The 19,248-nt window shown below is 38.8% G+C and overlaps 1 protein-coding gene across 1 annotated transcript in view; it reads right to left on the bottom strand.

The window, feature by feature from the left end:
• Positions 1-19,248, bottom strand: part of Ryr2 (ryanodine receptor 2) — a 437,587-nt gene that overhangs the window by 347,975 nt on the left and 70,364 nt on the right. The window contains exons 5-7 of the mRNA XM_048800411.1: positions 15,071-15,091; positions 7,656-7,670; positions 1,067-1,141 (exon numbers count right to left, since the gene is read on the bottom strand). Of these exons, the coding sequence (XP_048656368.1) occupies positions 1,067-1,141; positions 7,656-7,670; positions 15,071-15,091 (111 nt within the window). The remainder of the gene's footprint in view (positions 1-1,066; positions 1,142-7,655; positions 7,671-15,070; positions 15,092-19,248) is intronic.

Here is a 19,248-nt window from a genome sequence, read left to right as displayed (position 1 = left end):
TAATAACAGATAAAAAAAATCAACATAAATTTCTAAAGTAAAACATCAATTAGGTAAAAAATATTTTAAAAACAAAAAACTGAAATGTCTTTAAAATCACCAACAGTTTTCTCTTAGTATAATCAAAAGAATTTTTCTTTTGCAACTTAATATTATAGAATAAGTATGTATTGCTTTCATAATTTAATAAAGCTTTATAATGTATGAGATGAAGCTTTTATAAATTGTACATGTCTGCATAAGATAAATCATTTATAGAGTACACAAAAATAAATATATATACACATACATATGGATATATGTGTACACGTGTGTGTATGTGTGTGTGTGTATGTGTGTGAGCCTGGCACCATGGCACATGCCTACAGTCCCAGCAATTGGGGAGGCTGAGGCAGAAGGACTTCAAGTTTGAGGGCAGCCTGGGCAACATAGCAAGACCCTGTCTCAAAAAGTACTGGGATGTATTTCAGTAGCAAAAGCCCCTGAAGTCAATACCCAGAGCCAATATACGTGTGTGTACACACGTGTGTGTGTGTTTGTGTGTGTGTTACTTCAATGCAGAGGAAGTAGAAAGTGAGAATTCTGTGCCTCACAGGAGTCTAATGGAAAGCTGGTTTAAAGAAGGAGCTGATGTGGAAAAAGAACACGGAGTCAAGAAGGAAAAGTAGTTTGTGGATAGACCTGACATAGGAGTTCACAGATGGCATTTTTATCTTATCTTCTAAATGCGTGTTTTAATCTTTCATAAAGAAATGCTTTAAAACAAAATCAGAAAAGGGACATATTTCTTATTTGGTTCTTAGAGTGCTCTCCTCCTAAAACTATCAAAAGTGAGATATTAGAGATAGGAGTCCTATAAAGATAGGACAGAGGGAGCTTGAAGGCCATCTAAGCTAACCTTCATGTTATCAATGAGAAAAACCAAAATGGTACAAAGATACTAAAGAGGGTATACATCTAAGCTCACTAATACCATGGCTGAAGGGCGCTACCAACATTTCCTGGCTCTGCATCCCAGCTGCACAGACAGGACCACATGAGAGGTGAAACCAAGCAGTCCACTCACCATGCCGCTGTAGGAATGGCGCAGCAGGATGGCATGCCCATAGAGGAGTGTCCTGTGGCCACCACCTTGAGCAGTCTACATGGGAGAAGGGAGGGAGAGAAGAGAAACACATCGATCAGCAGACCTAACTAATACAAAGCTCTTGCTCTTCTGATACCAAGAGAAAGGACAGTAGGAAAGATCAGAGTAAAAATGCAAAGTGCTGTGGAAATATTTCTTAAACTTCTTAAACCGTAGAGGAAGCCTCTACAGCAGGCGGCACTTGCTTTGGCTCTTGAAGGGTAAACTTGAGTCCAGTACTGAGCCCTTCTCATTCACAGAACACTGATCTGCATTTCTCATGAAGCTGTGGTCCCTAATGGGCAGTGCCTTGCTTAGTGCCTGGCACACAGTGAGAACCTAGTGTAGTTCAAGAATGAATCTTCCCAAGACTCAAGGCTCCTCTCGTCACCCCAGCCTCAACACTTCTTATCCCTACAATCGCTCATAGGAAGAAGTCCAATTCTTACCTATGAAATAAAAGAGCACTTCTCAAATCTCAGCCTCTTGGAGGGCTCATGGAACTCAGGCCCCTGGGCCTTACCCTGCCATTCTGATTCAGAGGGTCTGGAGCTAGCACAGATGCATTTCAAGCCTATCAATGGTATTGATGCTGTTGGTCCAGGACAAGCACAGAGGACCCTTAGCATCAGTCCTTTAGGCCTCAGCCCCAATCATCCTGTGCCTGAACACACCCAAATCCCCTCCCCTCCATGCTACTCTGTTCTGGGACAGAGCCTTCCCTCTCCCCATCCTCTTCTGAGCTATGCATTTAGACATGGGTTAGAGGCTACCTACTACATGAAACCTCAACTTCTTTCTGCAAAGTGAGCCCCTCCCTTTCTCCTCCTGCAGCCCTAGAGCCCAGTACACTGGCCTCATCGGCCTGCTCTGCAAGTACTTTCCTCCCCTTGACCAGAGTGAACTCCTCAAGGAAAATGACCTTGTTTCACCCACAGTTCCCAGCAAAATGTAAGGCTGCAGTAAGCACTCAACAAATACCTGTTGAATAAAAACTGGATGCAAGAAGCCCCATTTCAAGATCCATGAGGAGTGGGCAGAAGGGCACCTCAGCACAAAAATGATTATAAGGTGCTGAAGGAGCATGAATCTTCCCCAAAATGAGGAGGGATCACGGACTTGCAGTGGGAAACTAAAAGAAATCTGAAAGGAGATCAGGATGAGATCACAAAAGGTATAGACTTGTGTGTCAAGAAGTACACATTCCTTTCTGTGGGAGTCTGTAAGGACTTGAAAGACAAGAATAATGATACTGACTGTACTACAAGAAGTGCAGGAGAAAGGACTCCGACACCCCATTCTTTTATTCCTTATTTTTGTTGGGAAAAGTATAAACGGCAGCCATACCCCAGAGAAAAAACCCCAACATGGCGCCTAAGCACCTCTTCTTCCTACCTTCTTCTTTTCTGCAGTGGCGGGAAAAGTTCCCGCCCGTGTGAACTCTCCCGCCGGCGCCAATTTCAAATCTTGCTGGAGGGGAACCTTAGCCCCAATGAGAACTAATTCCTGGGCTCCGGAGCTGATATCTGGAAGAACTTGCCAATAAACGGGTGGCCTGCCATTTATCTAAGCCCTACCATCTCCCCCTTAGTTCTATGTAAGCACACTGCTTTTTGCAATAAAATTGGAATTCTCCCAGCGAAGTGTCTTTGCGTGGGGAATTCTTTCAATTTTCAAAAAAATATTCCCTCCCTTTTGTTCCAAATAATCTCTTAAAAATCATTTTATTCATGTTATGCCTGAAAAACCCCCAAACCATTCTCAAAACAGATGTTAAGTAGTAAAAAGGGGAAATCTACTTTGAAAATTATACTCTTTTACAGAATGAGGCTGTCTTGAGAGAGTACTTATTTTTTCTATAATACATCTGACTGTAGCCGGGAGCAAATTTTTTTCACACTAATATTATATATAGTCTAGTTCTGGTTCTCCAGTAAGTAGTATTACACCCAAAAAAAAAAAAAAAAAAAAAAACACTTTCCTGCTCATTGGAAAAAAAAAAAAATTACAGGGTGTGTGCTCTAGGAGAGGTTCAGGTTCTGGTGCTAAAAAGCTATTTCATAACAAGTCTCCAGTCTGCTTTCCTTTGCCTTTCAAATCAAAGTTTTCTTGGAAAACTCAAATTACTCATTTATCAATAATTATTTACACAATCCCTGTAATTGCCTTCAAAATACTTGCACACTAGCAGCAAAAAGAAAGGAAGACAAAGAGCACGGACTGCATCAGACTATACCGTGTGTGTGTCTGTCTTAGCTCCCCCACTGTAGGGCAGGTTAAGCCCTCTTAGCGCAAATATTATCTGGAATTACATGTCTTTAGAGCACTTTTCCAAAACTATCAGAGGCCCTCTCTGTTCTCCAAAAATGCTACTGGGTGCTTTAGCGTGAAGCCAGATTTAAAGTTAGGTAGTCAGTGTAGTTAGGTAAATCGGGTCTAATATCGAGTAAGATCCAAAATGGAGGCCATGTTTAGAATGAATGAGGGGGGGGAGTTGAACAACTCTTGGAATTTTAATGAAAAGCCCAAGGCCAGAGCCCATCCCAAAGAAGTGTTAATGAACAGTCCCCAGCAAACATGAAGATAGCCCATCCCAAAGAAGTGTTAATGAACAGCCCCCAGCACACTTGAAGGTGCTGACTCAGAAGTCCTTCCTGACCAGATTACTTCTTTGGCCCACCTGTGGCCCACCCCTCGGGCCTTCCCACCTACATTCCATCACTGAAAGAACTATAAAAAGGGGAAACAACCGCACTTCCATGGATTCCATCTCTTGGGTCCCCTTCTTCCTCCAGGAGAAGTCTTTTCTGCTGTCCTTTAATAAACTTCTATTTTCCACTCTGACCTTGCCTCGTCGTGCTTCTCTGGTGTTATTCTTCAACATTGGGGAAGCAAGGACTCCCGGTAACAACAGCACCTGGCTTCCCCCCTGTATCAGTATAGCTAGTGAGCTGTCAGGAGCCTTCTCCCTGACCCTCCAGAGAGCCAGGAGCCTGCTGTCAGCTTAATGCCTGACACACACTATGTGTTGGGGAATCTCTGTCTCTTGTACCTGATGAGGCTCCTCTAAGAGGCTGTCTCTTGAAAGGAATGCTACTACCATTTCCAAACACCTCCCAGTAACTCGAGTATTTCTGGCATAGGAGAGACAAGCATCATTTTAATAAGAAGTAAATAAAATTTGACTTTTTAAAAACATCAGTTTTCAGCAAAAATTGGCTTTTATGGCTTATGTGTATGTTTGGTCTCTTGCCCCCAAGATGATCAACAGTGTTAATATAAAAGTGTATAGCAAACTCATGAAACATAGGTAAATAAAAAAGTGCAAACCTTCAAACAGTCTAAGCAACATTGCTGTATGTATTCTAAACAAATCTTGCCTCAAATTATTCACAAGTTGTTTTAATACCCACTGTGTGTTTTCTGGCATTCCTATACTTTGATTCACAGATTCTTGTCCAAAATGTCCAATCAGGTGGTGGAATGTGATGATCCTTATTATCCAATGTATAGGTATAAAGACATGAATTAGTGTGAGTATACTGTGTATACAACCAGAGATATGAAAAATTGTGCTCTATATGTATAATAAGAATTGTGATGCATTCCACTGTCATATATAAAGAATAAAAAATAAAAAAGAATAAATTATATATTCACTTTCTATTCTTATAAAAGGTAGAAGAATTTAGCATGGATATTTAACTTTAAATTAACTCATTATGTGTAAAATGGATTAATTATCACCTGCCTTTTACAAAATACATGAATCTTACATTGGAAAAGAAAAACATCCAATCAGGGAACCATCATTGTAAGTGAAAGCTTTGATGTAAATACTCCTACATGGACATTTATTTAGAGTAACATTCAATCATGGACCATAATTTACTTGTCTATTGTTATTCCTTGTTGACAGGGAGACAATTTGGGTTGTTGTAGCAACATTTGAGGTACTGCTATCTAAGTTTCAAATGCACCAGGGCAGAACCATAAAACAAGAATAATAATGATGGAGATGCACCAAAGAGATTTATACACACATGAAAATCACTGGCTCAGTGTTTTATTCTTTCACAGTTGGGGAACTTGGCTCAGTATTGTTTAAATGTTTGTGATATATACCAGCTTAAAAAACCTCTTGAATTACTTTTTATTAAAGCCATTTATTTCATTAACAATCTTACATGTCAGCATTTTAAGGTTTTCTGTTTTTGTGACCATCTTGCTTGTACAAAAATGCTATGCTAATCAATGAAGGACATTTGTCAAAATTCCAGGTCCTTACTATATAAATTTTTAAGTCTGCAGAACTTTCCCATGGCCTTGACATCTATGATATCACATGCCATTTTAGAAGTTCAACACTGAAATCTAAAAAGGAGTTTATATACTTCAAGCAACAAGGAGACATACCCTCAATATTAGAAATTATAGACAACAATAAAAGAAATGTATAGTAATAGAAGCCCTTTCAGAGTATTTAGATCCCAAGTGGAGGTGCTTTTAAGTGTACCTTTAAATGCAAATAGTAATGCTTGGAAATAGAAAAGTTAGTGGTTCTAGGGAGAATAACAGAAATATATCTCACAGGAGGGTGGGTCCCCAGCTGCAGGAGACTCTCAAACAATCCTGCCTTAAGCAGTCAATCAATTTTAACAATTAATGAGAAATGGGGCTTCATGACAAAATGGACCTGCCCAATGAAGCTAGGTCACCACCACCAGAATGGCCATGCAGCACTGAAGAGCTTATCTTGTGCTGGTGTCTTTCACTTGGGTCTCCAAGGGAGGAGACCAGGCTTAGGGCAGGACCAACACCTCCCTGCTCAGCACCAACAATCAGGAAGGGGCTCTGATAAGAAAGCATCCAGCTGGTTCTGAGCTCAACCACACCTTCCAGGTGTGGGTCTCAAAGGGCACACCGCGCGAACAGAAGAGCACTTGGTGCCCTCTCCTGCCAAATGGCTCCAATCACTCCAGTTGCATGCAGATTCCTCTCCTGGACAATTCCTGACCTTTCCAGGTCATCCAAGTCAGGTATGAAAACAAGCCATTCACTCCTGGGCCCAGAGTTAACAGCCATCAAAGCCTCAATAAATTACTTTAGGAATAACACCTGTTTTTAGCGGAGTCTACCTCATCCTTCTGGTCTCACCAAAGATAATTGTTCCAAGACAACCGTTCCTTTACCTGTGGCCAACAGGAGGCTGAGAGGGCACTGAAGCGGGTCCAGTGTAGGGGTGAGATAATAAAATAGACACAGTAGATGCAGATTAACAAGCAAAACAGTTTTTTTTTTCAGACCCGATTTCATGATTAATATTTACAAGGAGACGATCTATCCACATTTGCTGCTTATAATACTTTTTCCATCCAAATTCCTTGGTCTTGATGTACCTAGTTTAGCAGGTAACACCCCCTCCTTATAATGTAATAATATTTTCCACTGAAAAATAAGAGCGGAGGTTATTGGAAGTCCTAGAAGATGCTCCATGTCTTTATCCATAGGAGGCTTCTGTCAATTTCACCCCAACTATCAAATTCCCTATTGATGATCAAGTCCACTTGGGGTAGCCCACGATGCACCAGATCCAGAGATCTGAGAAACCTGAATGACAGGCTTTTACAAAACTCCACAGCCGACAGGAGAGCTCTGCTTCTTTTTCTTCAAAGCCGCCTTTCCAGCACGTGTCCAGAGTTTTGATTGACACTTCTCCAAACTTATATCTTTCCTAAATGACATTCTTTTGAGATTATAAATCAATCCTTTATTAACTCAATACAAATAAATGTCTTTACTGTTTCTAAGCTTTTAGTATAGAACTTAAGTCCCACAAATAGTACAGGAGAAATGTGGTAGGCATATAAAAAAGAAACAAACTTCCAACCATACATCACCAAGTGACTAGATTCTGCTCTCTCTATCCTTCCCTGGCATCTTCCTTCATTGACAAGACCATGTGATTAAGTCTTTTCATTTTTCTCCTTCTAAAATCTTTTTTCTAGGGGCTGGGGCTGTGGCTCAGTGGCAGAGCACTTGACTGGCACATGCTAGGCACCGAGTTCGTTTCTTAGCACCGCATATAAATAAATAGAAAATAAAGGTACATCAACAACTAAAAACTATTTTTATTTTATAATTTTTTCTAACTTTAATTGAGAAATCAAAAGGGGCTGAAATAATCTTAGTTCTGGAGTAAGCAACAGCAATTTCTTGGTGCCATGTCATTCCCAGGCTGAACCTTCTATACGAAGAGCTATAAAGAACTTGATTTAATGAAGAAATTCCCAATGTTGACTAATTAAACTTAACATGTTGTAGTATGATTCAAAAATGTCAAATGTTGAAGTTGCTAAATATGTACAAGTGATTTATTTTTATATTTAAGAATTCCAAAGTTTAATTTTTAAAACCTTACAAATGTAAAGAAAAATGTCATAAGTTAAAAAAATAAAGCAAATATGTACAACCATACTGAACACGTACTTTAAGTATTACATATATAGCATATGAACCAAATTCTTACCTTCATCATGAATTTCTGTAAGGACATAAGGAAAAGAGAAAAAATAGTAAGTATGTATTATTTTAATGTTTGTTTGAAAACATCTAATTTACCAAGACTCCATTTTTCTAAATGAAGCCACGTGAACAATAAAAAATTAAATTTCATTGTTTTTGCAACAAAACTTCGTATCAACTACATGCTAGAGGAAAGCTGCAGCAAGCAAAACTCTTAAAAGTGTTTTTACATTAGTTCTTCCATTTTCTGTGAAAACATGCCACTCAACTGAAATGCGTGATTCAATTGACAAGATATCTAAGCACCAAGAAAGAGGCATAATCTTAATTTATCCTCTGAAAATACTTAATAAAATAAACCTTTCATTTTATTCTTTGCATATAAATGCAGTGATATAAATAGCAACACAACTAACTTTGGTAAAAACAGATTAGAAGCAGGTAAGGTGTATTTAAACTACTGTGCTGCAATGAGCTGAGCACCCTTCATGCAAAACAGGCAGCAATTCCATCCATAGGACGTGGGAGGGAACCTAAAAGAGGATCACAGAAATGTTCCTCTCTTTCCCTTAAAATGACACTCTCCTCTCATGCATTAGAAGAATTCTTTTTTCTCTACAAAACATTAAGTATATACATCCTCCTTCATTTTTCTCTAGATTCCCTCAAGTTTCCTGGACTTATTGCTGGAAAGATACAGAGATAAAACAGGAGGGAAAATAATGCCACATTTCCAAACTAACTCTAGCTGTTGGAACGTAATGGGAATCCCAGAGCAAAAGGACACACATAGCCACGTTAGTTTCAAAGAAATCAGCACAAGAAAGATTCCTAATATATATAATGATAGATATTACACTATTTCCCTGAAAATTACAGACAAGCAATACATATGGAAATTCCACCGAGACTGATAGTTTTTATTATAAGGGACAATGGTAAAGAACCTTCTCACTCCCAGTTTTAAAAAAGATAGTCTGTTCAATTACATATTTTGTAACTAATATTAATGATGAATGACATCAGGAAATTTATTTTCCATGTCAAAACTGACTAATCAAAAGCCTACGTGTGATTCACTAATGATGGAAATATAATTAAATTCAGAATTGGGAAAAAGCATTTTTAAACCTTAATTCAAAGAAACACAAAATCCAACATTTTGCTAAAGTACATGGTTTATCACAGATTTCTTCATGAGATTTTTTAATTGAGTGAGATTTGGGGTATTTTTCTTTAAAACATGCTCAGTCTGATTTTGACAGTTAGAAGTAGAAAAAGAATGATCAGTAGAATAACTGAGGCCTGCTCCACAAAATTTCTAAGTAGTGTTTGCAGGAAAAATAAAAGAAGAAAATCTGCATATGCAATAAGATTAAATGAATAATGCAAATTAGCAAAGCTAAAATATCCATCTGTACATATACATATAATTTCTAAAAGATAACCAAGAGCATGGAAGATTATTTGTAACATTATTAACATTAACTTTTTGTGCAAATCTCTAATTGGTCAATTTGGCTTAAGTTCCAGATATTATCAAAGTTAGAGCATTATGAGATTTTCCAAAGAGATTGTTCAAGGGCAAAGAATAAAGCAAACTCCATTAAAACAAGGAAGATGAATATATTATTTTAATCTCAATGTAAACACTGCCTAAACATGATGAGAAACAAACAGAAAAAGAGTAACCATAAAACACCCTTTCAAGTAAATGACATCATGAGGAGAGAAAAGAAACTCAGAATAATCAACAGTGAAAAAAGTAGACTCTTCAGGTATAGAGAATATCACTTTCTGGTTTGCAATAAATTAATTTGGCTTATTTCACTAGGGAAGAGCTAAAATCTCATTAGGCAAATTGGAGCAGGGGTGATGACAGCTTGAGTTCTGACCTATTTTTTGCCTTAGAAGAAATTTTTGGATGATCATCAGTTTGCACAGAAACACAAAGCAGGCGCAGGGGGTGGGGGGGGTTCTTTAGGGTAAAAGTAAAAGTAACAGTAACTCAGGGTCCCAGGCTGAGTTTAATTATTGCAGAACTGACAGGTCAAATGAAGCTCCAAATATGAGCATGAGCCAGGGGCAAAACCACCCATGCAGCACCTTAACATGAAAACCAGGGGAAGAAACTGCTAGTGGTACATCTTAACACCAACAAAGAACTGGGAGTCAAGTGGATGGCAAAAAGCAGAACTGTCCTTGGTATATAAGCTCACTCAGTACAGCGGATCTAAAAGACCTAAGGCATCTTCTTAGCAAATACAAAGAGTTATGAACAGAAAAGCAAGTTGAACAGCAATATTTGACTCTGAACTTTTCTGACAAATATTAGACACTTATCAGATGAACAATTAGATTCAATCTGTTAACAGTGCAAAGAAACAAACAATAATGCAGGGCACGTAGCAAAGGTCCTCTACCAAATGATGCCTTTCAGTGTGATCTTTGATCTTGTTTTTTTTAAGCCAGTATTTCAGTTTAGTGAAATGAAACACAAAATACTTTTATATAAGGACCTATGTGATAACTTTTAAATAAGCTTTAGCCAAAATAGCACCTCAAAAAGAATCAAGATGAGGAATTAGCAACAATGCAACAAACAGTAGGGGTCACTAAAAGGAATTACCAAGTGTGGTAATCAGAGAATAGGTCAAAACATAGTGCAGGTCCTCTCTAATATGAACTTCCACCCAGAAGGTGGCCTGTGGGGCTCTGCTCACCGAATGTCAATCAAAGATAAGCCTTTCTGCCCTCCTAGCTCCAGGTAGGTAGGGTGCTAGGAGACGTTAGGAGCCTCATAACCCTCCAACCGCCTACTCTCTTTTATGAGTGAGGAAGAATCTGTTGCTTCACTATGTTGAGAGAATGAGAAGTTGTTAAAACACCAAATACTTGGGTTTATAGGTGGTGATGTTTAATTAAGGATACTCCCAGTAATTGTAGGAAACAAAAGTAATCTAGCATGAACAATTCCAAGTTCTAAACATATCAATATACACTAATAACATATGTAGTTATATATTTGTGAAACTATTACCCTTGTGATGATGATATCCTATGTCAGTATTTAACTTCCTATGGTTTCCCCAATGAAAATATCCAAGACTGGACTGATGAGACAGACTTGGTGACTGCATGTTCACAAACTATCAGGACAGGGCTTAGCTTTCAACCCATAAAAAGTAATTATAGGGCCAGGGTTGGGGCTCAATGGCAGAGTGCTTGCCTCGCACGTATGAGACACTGGGTTCCATCTTCAGCACCCCATAAAAATAAATAAAATAAAGGTATTGTGTCCATCTACAACTAAAAAAAAAATTTTTTAAGTAATTATACAGGTCCAGGGTTGTGGCTCAGTGGTAGAGCGCTTGCCTAGCATGCATGAGGCACTGGGTTCGATCCCCAGCACCATATAAAATACAATAAAAGGTATTGTGCCCATCTAAAACTGAAAAAAAAATTAAAAGGAAGTACTTATACATATAATTCCTACAGAAATACTCTCATGCCACTCATGTTGATGGCTCCTATGAACATGGTCTTGTGTCACTGGCATCTAGTTGAAAGTGCATATAGATATGTTTTAAAAGAATACTATATATCTTTGGCAGATTTGTGGCAAATATTCTTTTTCAACCTATCACTCTATACAGACAGCATATAAATGGACCATCTTTCCTTTGGAGTGTAATGGATTTCTCCTTCCCTCCCTCCCTCTCCCCCCGCCCACAATCTAGTCCTTCTTTAGAAGGATAAAACAAAATAAATGATTCTGAAAGCTACTCTAAGTCCTGACATTTTATCTCTGTGACAAATGTTTATATATCACAGAGCTCATAAACAAAGCTCTTCTTTACCAAGCTTGCCTCAAAAGAGAATTTCCCCAAGTTAAAAACAAAGTGAGCTCTGCAGAGGACATGTGGATAATAATGACCTAAAGATACCTGAAGCCTGCCCTATATGTATACAAATCAACAGTCATCTGTATCAGGATTTAAAAGATTCTGTATTTTCTTCCAAACCACTTTAAACATGAATGCACTTCCTATTTTTGATAACATGAAAGCGTTTCAAAAACCCTCACATAATAATAGCTGTGTGTAAAAATGCATGTTTTAAAACAATTACTGAGTTAGGAACATTTGAATTGATTACACATCTTAACAATTACAACATCAACATATTTCTCTAAAAAAATAAAAGTATAAGACATCATTTGGTCTATAAACAAGTTTTATATACAGCAATTTCCCAGGCTGTTCCATTCTTTTACTATCCCCATCCACTACCCGAAATCCTAGGCCTCCGGGTTGCAAACCAGTGGCATCACTTAGGGAGGGGCTGGGGAGAACAGACAGAAAGATCAGTTAATTACCTTCTAAGTAGGACTCAGAAATATTATTCTCTTTTAAAGTATGAAAAGCATCGTTTCATCACTCAGTGGGTTTTTGTTTAAGTACAGGTGCACAGATGCCCCAAAGAGACACTGAGGAAGAGGGAGAGGATGAGACTGAGGGAGGAAAGGAATGAAGGACAGAGAAAGAGAAAGAGAGAAGATGAGGTGGGGTAGAGGCAAAGAGATTGATTGGCCTTTGACAAAGCTATCCAGAATAGCACTATCAGAAAACTGATCAAGAAGTCATTTCAATCTCCATATATATTTAAGTTTTATGAGGTTCCTAAAGGTCTGCGGTTGTTCAACATATTCCATACAAGTAAATTTAACACTTGTCCCAGAACAAAAAAATGACAAATACTAATACAATGCTGTACCACCCATCAAGGACACCAAGGGCAGTGGCTGGGGATCCACCTGCAGACCCTAGCTCACCTGCTGCTCCTAGCGGATGACCTACCTCCAAGCTGTCAGCAGCTTCAGTGTCTTGGAAAGAGCTGCTGGAGGGCCAAGAATCCTCCTACCCACCTGAGATTTCTGTCACCCCTTGCCCAGTGAAGGTGTCTTCAGGAGCAGGGAATGGCATACCTAGAGAGGGAGAGGCCAGAGGCTCACACAGCTGGCACAGGCTGCTGCTGGGGAGCCAATGCCAATAAGCCAATGTGGGAGGCCCTGGAGAGAGCCAACCTAGGATGTTCCTAAGACACCAAGAGCTCTCGGGAGGAAGAAGTGAGAAGATGAGCATTTGCCTGTAGCTCCAGAACTGCAGGCCAGGCATTCCAGTGACAAGTGGCTCCCCCGGACACCTACCCGGTGCCTGCGGAGGAAGACAGCTTTGAATACCTGGCAAGCCCCATGTATGACACTGTGGCCAGAAGAGCGCTTTCCTGCCAACCTCCTCATTGCTCCTTCCCACTGCATCTGAAGAGGGCAGAAGTCTGGCACAGAGTGGGGGCCTGTGACACCTGACAGGGGAGGTGAGAAGCTGCTTCCCACAGGTCTTGCCTCCAGGCCTCCTCACTGGAGCACCTGAGCTGTCCCAGGGGTTTCACTTGCATGGGACGGAGCACTGTGATCACTCAAGTAAGACTTGTGTGCCCTGAGACCACTGTAGGGTGTTTCACTCTCTGAATATGAGAAAAGTTATGGTACCTGCTTCAGCGTAACCCAAGAGACAGACCAGATTGTTGCCCTTCCAGGTCAGGCTGCTACAGGACAATTTTAAGCTTCTCATGGATAAAGCCTAAGGTTCGAACAGACTCTCAAAGGGAGCAGTAGCTCCCATCTGAAATTTATTAACACCTGTCTATAGAATGTTCATCAGTGTTCTGAGATAGACCTGGCAGAGCTTCTGGTTTTATGGTATGTAAATGAATAGCCATTTCAGCATCACTGTGTTTTATCACCAATATGACAGTAATATTTAAAAATACAAAAGGAGTAGTACAGATTCTAATTCCGTAGAGGAGGAGATTCTGGCCCACAAAGGTTGGCCTACATAAGGCTACAACACAGGGCACTGGCAAAGCTCAGCCTGGTGATGTCAGCTCAATGACATCTCCATCACCTTAGAACTAGAAGGTCCTCCCTAATGAAAACCTTACAAATAAACTTAATAAAATTAAATTTTAAGATGAGAGATTATTACGGAAATAAGAGAGAAAAACAACAGTGAGACAGATCAACAACTGGTGCGGAGAGGAACAAACAGTGCAACGATAGACATGTCACGATTTGCCTGTAGGTTCCATTTCCAGGAGAACATAAAGTGGCTTGAGTGGTTCTCAAGAAACACTGCCCTGGATCCAGCACAGGAACACACAGTGGAAGGAACCAGATGGAGAGAAACGGGTGCTTTAGGATGCTGGGCTCACAGGTGGCTCAGCTCATCTTAGGGGAAAGGGGCTTTCATTACCAACACAACAACGAGGAACAGTGTGGATTGGAACCTTAACTCTAGACACAGAGGAAGGCACAGAACTTCACAAAGAAAGAGCTGAGGAAAGCAGTAGTAGCTTAGTGCTGAAGGAACAAGAGGATCCTTAGGAAGACAGAAGAGGCAGTTCTCAAAGATCAACCTGGTACCACTGCCATGGAAAAGTAAACTTAAAAGCAAAAGTTCCTGACCATAAAGGGCTGAAAGATGGGACACAAAGAATTGCAGAAAGCAAGGTGGCCATGAAGTTGTTTGGGGATGACAAGGCCCTGAAGGGCCACTGAGAATTAGGAAGACCCTGCAAACAAGAGAACTGGGTCCAAGGACCAGAGGGCACAACAAAGCAAACACTCAGCCATCAGCTCAGCCAGCCTCCAAGGAGCCAGCTCTGACGTCACAGAGCAGACCACCCAGCCAGGAGGAGCCTGGCTGCTTGGCACTCTTGGGGGAAACTGGGCCGGGGACAAGAGCCCCGTGAGACAATAACCTCTAGAACGCTGGGTGGGGGAGCCAAAAGAGACTGGACTCACCCAGCTTCTCCTAGCAGATGAGGACACTGATACTCAGGGCAGTAACGCCACTCCCTCAAGTCGCACACCTTGACCACAGGGCACCGAGACGCAGCCTCCGGAATCCCAGCTGCATTTTCCACAGGATACAGCTCTCACCTTCACTTTTTGAGATTATAGAAATATACTGAGCTTCCTTTTTCTGTAGTACAGGGGACAATTTAAGAGCTAAGCCAGATTGAGATTAAGCAGCCAAGTCTTTGGAAAAAGACAGTGTTAATAATGAGACCTTTTGTGTTGGACAGAAGTGCACAGACCCTCATGTAAGTAAAGCCAATCCTACACGCGCCCTGTAGCTCTGGGGATGCACAGTGTGCTCACAGAACCTGTCTCCCAAGAAGCAAAACCAGAAGCGAGTCAGGGCCTGACAGCACCCCTGGAAAGGGTCTGCTCACCAGAGCAGGTAGTGCGAACAGACGGGACAAGCCACGCTGGAAGCAAAATAAAAGGGTTAGAGGCAACAGCAGACATGCACTTTCCATCCCAGCTCCTTTGTAAATACAGGAAACACATACCCATTTTTCCACATCAACTTGCTGTGGAAAGAAAAAGCCAAAATACATTTTTAAAAAACAAACAACAAACAAGTAAATACCTAGCACTGTTGAACTACTGTCATTTAAATCAAATGAAATGTGGTCCCTGCACCAAAATCTACTTCAAAGTCTAAGAAACAGTATTCATACTTCTAATTAACAATATTTAATCTCATCAGACAGAAAAAGCTCAATGTAACCATCAGAACATCAGCAGGCATTCGGCAGGAACTGCAACAGGTACATGAAATAATGATTCTCTAATGTTCAGAAAAAAAAAGTGAACATTTACCCACTTCTCAAACATACCAGGCCTCCTGCTTCAGGAGCTACTAACTAAAAAAAAAAAAGTTAACTAAAAAAAGATCAATTTGGAGACAAAGCATCTAACTATAATTTTTCTTATGACATTTAAAGTAAAATTCCTCTTACCTCATTCTTTTGAAGATTACATAAAATTGCCCATTATATGAAAAAATGGCATGTTTTGTCAAATCACTCCAACATCATATGGGAATAAAATTATTTTTAAAGTTTTATTTAGTGATGAATATTTTGGTCACATAATTATGTGACTTTCTGAAACATAAGTGACCACAATTACATCCAAAGTTTAAATAGAATAAAAAAAGCCATCTGTCCACAAAGACTGCTACAGCATCCCAGGATTCAGAGAAAATCAATTGGAATAGAAAATTCTATGACTGAGGGATAGTCTCAGTCTTAAAGTTTCCATAATTTGCGGCTTCTTTAGAATGTATGGTTTGTGTCCTGTGAGAATTGAGATTTATTTCAGACTCTTCATGCCTAAGTTAAATTGTAATTTTTCTTCCTTAGAAAATTCATTAACAAGTAAGAGGCAAAAGCCACTGAGAGGGAAATCTTGGGCTAAAGCTAGAAACCTCCATTCCTTAGAAGTGAATTCCTGGGAGCCACATTTATTTACAGAGTGGTTTCTTTTTTTAACATTTATAAAAAGATATTAAGGATATCAATCTAAATAAACAGGAAGATTTTCTTTTGAAGCCATGGTGAAATTCAATAGGTTACTTGCAAGAGTATTTTGGCTTCTTTTATAATTTATTTAGTCTTCAGAAAAACCCGTTCTAAACTTACTCCTTCTCTGCATTTTAAAAACACACAGTTTTTATTGAAAAAGGAACACTACTAGAGAGAAAGGCCTGGTTTTCAGTGTGCAGTATTCATTGTCATGGAAAGTTCCAGTCCTCACTAGATCATTAACCCATTCAAGTAATGAGTTCATTTTCCAAGTCCTGGGGGAAAAGGCAGTAGAACAGCTTATCCAGTAGAGCACAGGTGTCATGTGCTTTTCCACCCTCAAAGGACAAGTGCTTACATTTATGTTCTTCCAAGGAAAACCATTCAAGAAAGTTGTGAAACGATTTCCTTTCCATATTTTTCAGGAAAAGAGAATATGACATAGCTTTAGTGACAATGATAATTATCAAAAAACAATTCATGCCATCACGTTCATTTCTACATATTCAACATGGACACATGTCAAGCACAAAGACAGGCACTGTGGAATGAACAAAAACACTTGTCATCAGGGTCATTATTAACTATCACCAGCAATGGAAGCATTTTAACGACGTATATTACAGAAGAGAAACACAACACCTTGGAAAGCAAGGATGAGTAGTAATGACATAACAGGTCCCAGAGAGAGGCCTCGCAACAGCATGGGGTGTATCATCAGCTAGACACACAAACGAGACAAACAGTCTGGGGTTCAGAGACTGACTGAAGGACAACAGAGGTGTAACTGCACATAAGCAAAGCAGAGCAATTTCATGACACATCCTCCTATTGCTGTTAACAAGGATCATTTGATTAAATCCCTGAAAATGGTGAGAAGAGCCATTTATATGGAACCAATCAAGGAAGAGAAATATAAAACTCACAATGAACTTGACTTCACAATGAACTTAATTTTAGAACTATTACCAAATCCACAAAACATAAAACAAATGAACATTTTCCCAGTAACTTATTATCTAACTATGTGGGATTTTTAAGAAATACAGAAATTCCGTTACTTCAGCAAATAGAGAATATTCTTATATCTGTAGGAAACTGTATTAAATGTCTTCTCATATTAACACTAATAAAAAGGGAAACTTCATTTTTAAAATAAAAACAATATTTCCCTTAAAGGAAACATTAGTAATTTAAATGTTAATTTGATTAAGCAGAGGACATGAGAATTCAATACAATAGTAATTATTTATGGGTTGTAATTTATAGTTCTAAATTATATCATACAAAAGACGAATGATTCATACATCATTTATTTTTGCATTCATATTTTAATTAAAAATTTAGAACACATAAACATGAATTATTCTATAACTTTAAAAAAGTTTGTTGCTCCTTCCAAATAACCTTATTTTACTGTTTAAGACAACTTTCATTATCATCAAATCTATATATCACATTTTAAGTATTTACAATAGTTAAATGGGTAATATGTGCCAAGGCCCCTAGTATATGCCTAAAACCCCAGAAAATACTAAATAATTGCTGTTTTTTCCCTATATTCGCTGTAACATTGCTACATAATACTAGAGTTAATGTCTCCTTCTGTATTTTACACCTTGTGCCTCTTTTGCATACTAGCTTTGTACTCTGGGGCCATTATTAAGTAAAGTGAGGGCTAGTTGAACAGAAGCATCATATCATGAGAGTCCATCTAATAACGAAGAAGGCCTTTCAATGACTATCAGGAGCGGAGCATAGACAGTATGGATATGCTGGATGAAAGAATGATTCATTTCCTGGACAGAACAGAGCAGCATGGTATGAGATTTTACCATGATACTCACAGAATTTAAAACTTACAAATTGTTTATTTCTGGCATTTTTTTCACTTAATATTTGTGAATTGTAGTTGACCATAGACAACTAAAACCACAGAAAGTAAAACCACAGATGAGAAGACAACTATACTCTGTGCCAGTCTTTGAACTGCACAACTCATGATTTTATTATCTACATTTCACATGTAAGGAAGCCAATGACATACAAAGGTGTTACAAATCTTCCACAACAGAAAATCAAGTGTCACTAGATGGTAGAGATTAACTTGCAATTGGATATCTAACTCAATGGTCACAAACTCAAGGTATAATACTCTTTTTTATTTTGTTTCATACTTTTAATCTGTGTTGAATTCAGAATTGCCAAACAGCTGATTTCTTATGATAGTTACCACCTAACAGGATGTGTTCACAAAAAAACATAACATCAAGAGAATAGCACAACACACTAGAAATTCTCACAACATCAAGTACATGAGCTCCAGTTGTTCCACTAACGATGTTGTTTTTATGTAGATAAACATTTTAAGATAGTTATAAGAACAAGATATCAACTGTGAATTTACATTTTTGGTACTAAAATGTGATACAAGAAAAAAAATTTTGATGAATGCCTACAATCCATTCCCATTGTATTTTTTTTTAAATAGAGAAAACCAAACTTTATTCTATAAATAACTACCCACAATACCTGTTATTTAATATTAAGAATGGGGGGATAGAGGTAGGAATTGAAAATTCTGTGTTCCAGGGACTCAAAATATAATGAAGTCATTCAGAAATTTTTAAATTAAATTCTGATTTGAAAGGGCTACGTTTTCACTGAACATAACAGGCACACAAAGATAAAAATCAGGAGTGCATTGCTTGCTAAAATTTTACTAATAAGCCTATGCAATCAGCATCCTGATCTAAAAACAGAAAAGAACTCATGATCCAGAAGCTGCCATCACATCCTCTCCCAAGGTGACTGTGATTCTATCCCCGACAAGGTGACCGATTCCATCCCTCCCACCACGACTTGTTTTGCATTTATTGATTTTGGATAAAAGGCTACACTCTTTTGTATTTAGCTTCCTTAAAAGATGTTAAGTTTGTGAAATTATTAAAAGTTATTTCTTACTTGCAGAGTATCCCATTGTATGAATACATCACAACTTATTTATCCATTTACATGTTGATAAATATTCAGGTTGACTCTTGAGGGTATGACAGATCATTTTGTGATGAACATCGCCATTTTGGTGGACACTTGGATATGTTTCCACTGGGTATGCATGAAGAGTGGAATAATTGGGTTGTTTATAAACATTTGGC

Source organism: Marmota marmota, unplaced genomic scaffold (assembly GCF_001458135.2).
Source record: "Marmota marmota marmota unplaced genomic scaffold, marMar, whole genome shotgun sequence".
NCBI classification, from domain to species: Eukaryota; Metazoa; Chordata; class Mammalia; order Rodentia; family Sciuridae; genus Marmota; species Marmota marmota.
This window is presented reverse-complemented; position numbering and strand designations above follow the sequence as displayed.